General features: G+C 42.9%; 1 protein-coding gene across 2 annotated transcripts in view; it reads right to left on the bottom strand.

Moving 5' to 3' along the window:
• Positions 1–2,239: 2,239 nt before the first annotated feature.
• The window catches only part of IGSF5 (immunoglobulin superfamily member 5), a 27,965-nt gene continuing 25,086 nt past the window's right edge, over positions 2,240–5,118 (bottom strand). For both annotated transcript variants that reach the window (XM_015643391.2, XM_015643381.2), the window contains exon 9: positions 2,240–3,264. In XM_015643391.2, the coding sequence (XP_015498877.1) occupies positions 3,196–3,264 (69 nt within the window). In that variant the 3' untranslated portion in view covers positions 2,240–3,195. The remainder of the gene's footprint in view (positions 3,265–5,118) is intronic.

The raw sequence follows: 5,118 nt of genomic DNA, 5'->3' as shown, positions 1-5,118 counted from the left end.
ATGCGTACAAAAGATTGGTGTCTCCATAAAGTGCCTGAAATTCAATATTTTTAGTCTACTGTGCCTTCTGAAAGTGCCTGCATATTTTATATTCCCTGTGAGCTGAAAATTGTCTCTGTATTTTATGTATTGTTATTTGTGGAGCTCTATTTGCAAACATAAGTAACAGCTAGTACTGGAGATGATATACAGGCTGTACAACATGCCCAAAGAAAACAAATCTGGAAGGAAATAAATGCCCCCAACCATAAATCCCAAGGACACGATGAGAATTTTTTAACCTCGTGGCAATGCTGTTAGGAGAGTTCCACAGCTGTGTGGGATGCATTCCTTTAGCTGGAAAAGGGAAAAGCTGGGAGGGAAAGAGCTCCAGACTCTGGTTAATGTGCACGTTTCCATGGCTGTGGTACCTGTGTGTGCAAAAAGCTTTGTTTGTTTTGGTCGGTGAGAGGAGCAGCCAGGGGGATTTAACTCCTCCTGCTGCTGTGGGATGTTCAGGGGATCTCCTGCTGGTCCCTGAGGTGAGCATGGCACCTTGGAGAGCTTTTCCAGCTGCCAGGCAGGATGCACAGCTGGAGGGTGACCTGTGTGGGCTGGCCCTGATGTCTGACTGAGACAGCTTGGAGCTGGCAGCAGGGAAGGGGTTCCCATGTGGATCCCAGGTTTGGAGCCTCACTTAGAATCCTAAAATGGTTTGGGTTTGAAGGGACCTTAAATCCCATCCAGTGCCAGCCCAGCCATGGCAGGGCCACCTCCCACTGTCCCAGGAGCTCCCAATGTCCAGCCTGGCCTTGGGCACTGCCAGGGATCCAGGGGCAGCCCCAGCTGCTCTGGCAATTCCATCCCAGCCCCTGCCCACCCTGCCAGGGAACAATCCCTGCCCAAGATGCCAAGATCCAGCCCTGCCCTCTGGCAGTTTGAAGCCATCATCCTTCACTACAGTTCCTGATGAAACATCCCTCCCCACATCCCTTGTAGCCCCTCCTCAGGTACTGGGAGGCTGCTGTGAAATCTCCAACCTTCTCTTCTCAGGCTGTTCATTCCTGAGGAATGCCAGGAAGCGCTTTGGCCCAGCCACAGCCTGCAAACCATTTTTGGGAGCACTGCTGGTGTCCTCCAAAGAGCCTGGAGCACCAGGAATCACAGCCTGGGAATCTCAGTGGGGAACCCCCAGCACAGAAATATCTTTGTTGCTGGCACAGTCTCACGTTTGTGTCCTCTGGCCCAAGGCATCAACAGAGAAATGTGTTTGATTAATGTGGAAGGAGTCAGATTAAGTGGAGAAAAGATTTTCTTCAGTTCTAGGTTGGCTGCTTTGCTATGACACCAAATAGTATCGAAGCTAAGCTTGAAAACAAGAGCCTGAAGATGAACAAAGGAGTTCAGCTTGATCCCTTTGCAAAATATATCCCAATGAATCAACACTTTCTACTGGGAAACCACTGTCTCCATACAGTTTACAGATTATTGTAACTTTTCTGACAACCAGGAGGCCTTGTTAACAATGCACATGAACAGAAAGCCAAAACTCCCTGGCTTTTACCCCCTCAGGTCAGGCTGGTGTTACCCTGGGCCTCCCTCTCTCATGCAATGGACATTCCTTTAATAAAGTGAATTTTTGTTTGTCTTTAGGTTGTGTTCAGCTACAGTGGTAACAAGAGATGTCAGCAATAGGAATCCTTGTCTCAGAATAAGGTAGATGTATTTCAACACGAGTGTTTAATTCAAAATAAGGATATTTCCAAGGACAATTTCAATACTCCACAATGTAAATTGCTTGTATTTTTGTCTGTGTAACATTATAAAATTAATTTCAAAGCTCCTCCTTAGGCAAACAAGATGGAAAGGCAGTAGATGGTCAGAATTTGAAACAGCTTTGTGTACAAAGAGCACGTGGCAGACCCCACACTTGTTCTGGCAGACTGGCTGAAAATGCCACCAGCAGCCCAAAATCTGGCTCAAGTTAAAGAGGTACCAAATGCTAAACGTGCAAAACAACTTCTTCTTCCTGAGTTCAGGTTTCAGATTCCTCAGTTTTGCTGCACAGAGTGTCACTGGAAGGGGTGCTAAGCAGGGGCTTCGTTCAAGAGCACCTGCGTCGGTTCGTACTGAAGATTAACATGAGACACACTGAATAATTCAGAATTCTTGGAGTGGGAAGAAAGAAAAGTACACTGAAAATAACTTGTTTTTCTGGAAGAAGTTTGCCTTTTTGTAAAAGAAAAAATAAAATAAAATAATAAGCTCCAACTTTTTTATTGTGAAATACAGAATTTCAGACAAAACATTTCATCAATTTTAGATATGGTCCATGTGCTGGATCTGCTCTGCTGAGCAGCTGCTTTGTTAAAGTGCATTTCCCATGGTCATTATCAACTCTATCCCTGAGGAAAAAACACTGTTCAAACTGAATTCCAGAAGCCACCATTGCTGTGACACAGCTCAGCCCACAAGTAGAACAGAGACGTAAAACATTCAAGCAACAACTCTTCAAAGTCAAGAGTTTCAAATCTACATTTTGCAGCTTAAGATATTTGAATTTCAATTTTTTTAAAAAAGGATTTTTTTGGCACATGGGTGATTGGGTTTTATTTTGAAATGGAATTTTAAGGCAAATACTTCTTATAAAATAATGTATTGAAATGGAGAAATGTCATTCCTGATCCAAAGATAGCTTTGCTAGAAATTTTGAAGCAGCCCTCATGAAAACTTCCCTTGATTTCATTACAGAATAGGAATGGAAAAATGTTGTTGATCTGAATGCTCAAGATTATAAAATGTGCATAAAATGTGTTTAAAAGCATAGATATTGTGCTAATAATTATTATTATTAACCAGTTTTTCTGAAATAATAAATATCTTCCATTTCCAGTCCTTGATTTTGCTGTAACATAACACTCCTGTCTGACAGGAGTTTTGCTGATTTCCTTGGGACCCAAAACACAGATTCATCTTCCACAGTCCCATCAAACTCACAGTCCTGGCAATTAGGGCAGTCTATTTATGTCATTTGTGTCCATTATTTTGCTGCAATATCATGTGCTGCGTTGCAATTTTGTTTCATTGCATGATGAAAGAAAATAAAATAAAATAAAAATAACTTAGAACAAAAACTGAGAGAACTGGTTTTAACTTTTCTTCATTGCATGAAGGCATCCAAATGTGTGAAAAAACAACTTCTTGGAGAAGCAGATCCTACACGAGTGTCACGTTCCTAATTTTCTTTGGGCTGATCAGATAATCCGTACGTCTTTGAGGTCGCACCTAGGGGAGAGCAAAAGCAGTTACAGAACTAAAAGAGATCCCAGAAAAGCAGTCCCACAACGGGTCTCAGGAGGTTACCTGCCAACCCCTCACCTCTGAGCATTACAGCAAAATGAAATGCATCATCAGCAACCCACTCAAAATCCAAACACAAAGGAAAGCATGAGGAGCAGAACGGAACAAAAGCTTCACGTGCAACACGCTGCTGGCAGTTCTGGGAATTCATTATCTGATCTGATGCTGCCTGAGAACTTCTTGTGGCCTCTGCTGCCTGCGTGCTTTTAAGCAAAAGGTGTTTCTACTCTGGTTCTCCTAAAGGGAATACATGTTAAGCTGTAAAAAATCTGGACATTTGTTTTCCAAATCCATTTGAAATCACAGCACACCAGCATTTCACAGGGCTGGAAGATCACTCCCAGCATCTCAGTGTTTATCCAAGCCAGGCTTTTTTTAAACTTCCCAAGACTGCCAGGATTCCACTACCACTGTCTGCAGCCTGTTCTCAAACTGGCCCCAGTGGGATCAGAGCAGGACAAATGCTCAGCAGAGCCTTGGAAAGCTTTTCCTCATCTGAAACAAGTGCAGGTGCATCTCCAGTCCTAATTACTTCTGTGCTTTTACAAAGTATCATTGGAGAGGAAAAAATTGCTCTCAAATGCATCCAAGTAACATGAACTTTACATTTTTAAATGTAGTAGCAACATCTCCTCCCTGCAATTTCTCACCTGGTCTCAAGCCCTTGGAAATTAATGGAAATTCCACTGTTTTTCTCAGTGAAATGTTTTATCAAGGCAAATTTGGTTCTTTTAACTACTGACCAGTTTTCCTGAGGTTTGTTTCTGGAGCATTATTAATCATGCACAGTCTGTATTGCTCTGGTATTCTTCCAGTATTAAACATCTTCAATAATGCATTTGGTACATATACATTATTGAATAACACGTGGAGGCAAATGTTAGATAACAAATGTGGACAACATGTCTCTGGTATTTAATGAGCCCCAGCACCACTGTGGGATAAATTTAACTATCCTAGAAGCATTTCACAAGACAGCTGCCTTCTGTTTTAAACACAACTCTCTTTTTCCACCCTCCCTTCCCTTCTTGTTGCTAGAACATGCTGCTGTTCTCTAAATTTACCCTTCTTTACTGTTTATTTTTGCAGAAAGGAGAGGTACTTTAGGAAGTAACAGCATTGCCTGGCTCTGCTCAAGGACCTTTTCCAAGCTCCCTCTGCTGCACTTAATTTCTTGCCCAAAGACCTCAGTGGTGCTGAGCAGAGAAGCTCTCTACTACCTCTTCCACCAAAATAACAAATTTTCAAATAGAATGGGGAAAAAAAAAAAAAGTCTGAAAAATTGCCAAAGGCCAAGTTTTATGTTTGTGGAAAGAAATATTCCCAGATATTGTGGTGTGTGCTACTGAGCCAGTAGCATAATGAGTAACCAGAAAGTTTGAGAGGGGGCCCAAGAACACCCTGTCTCGAAAACTCCCTGAAATAGGTCATGTTTTGAATCCCATGTTTAGCAAAATACTGAAGTGAGAATATTTCAGAGAACTTGCTGCAGAAGAATGTTCTATTGCACCAGATTTGCTAAAGGAAAAAAAAGAGATTATTCAGAAAGTTCATCCAACAGGGCTGTGGGAAGAGGAAGTTTTGGGGTGATTTGGAGGTAATGCTACAGGAGATTTAGGGAGGGGATTGTGTCCCTGTGCCCTGCTCAGGTGAGACCCCACCTGCAGAGCTGGGTCCAGCTCTGAAATTCCCAGCCCAGGGAGCAGCTGGAGCTGCTGGAGAGAGCCCAGAGGAGGCTCCAGGATGAGCAGAGGGATGGAGCAGCTCTGCTGGCAGGAA

The sequence above is a fragment of the Parus major genome, chromosome 1 (genome assembly GCF_001522545.3).
Source record: "Parus major isolate Abel chromosome 1, Parus_major1.1, whole genome shotgun sequence".
Lineage (NCBI taxonomy): Eukaryota > Metazoa > Chordata > Aves > Passeriformes > Paridae > Parus > Parus major.
The sequence above is the reverse complement of the archived record's forward strand: the minus strand, read 5'-3'. Positions and strand labels throughout refer to the sequence as shown.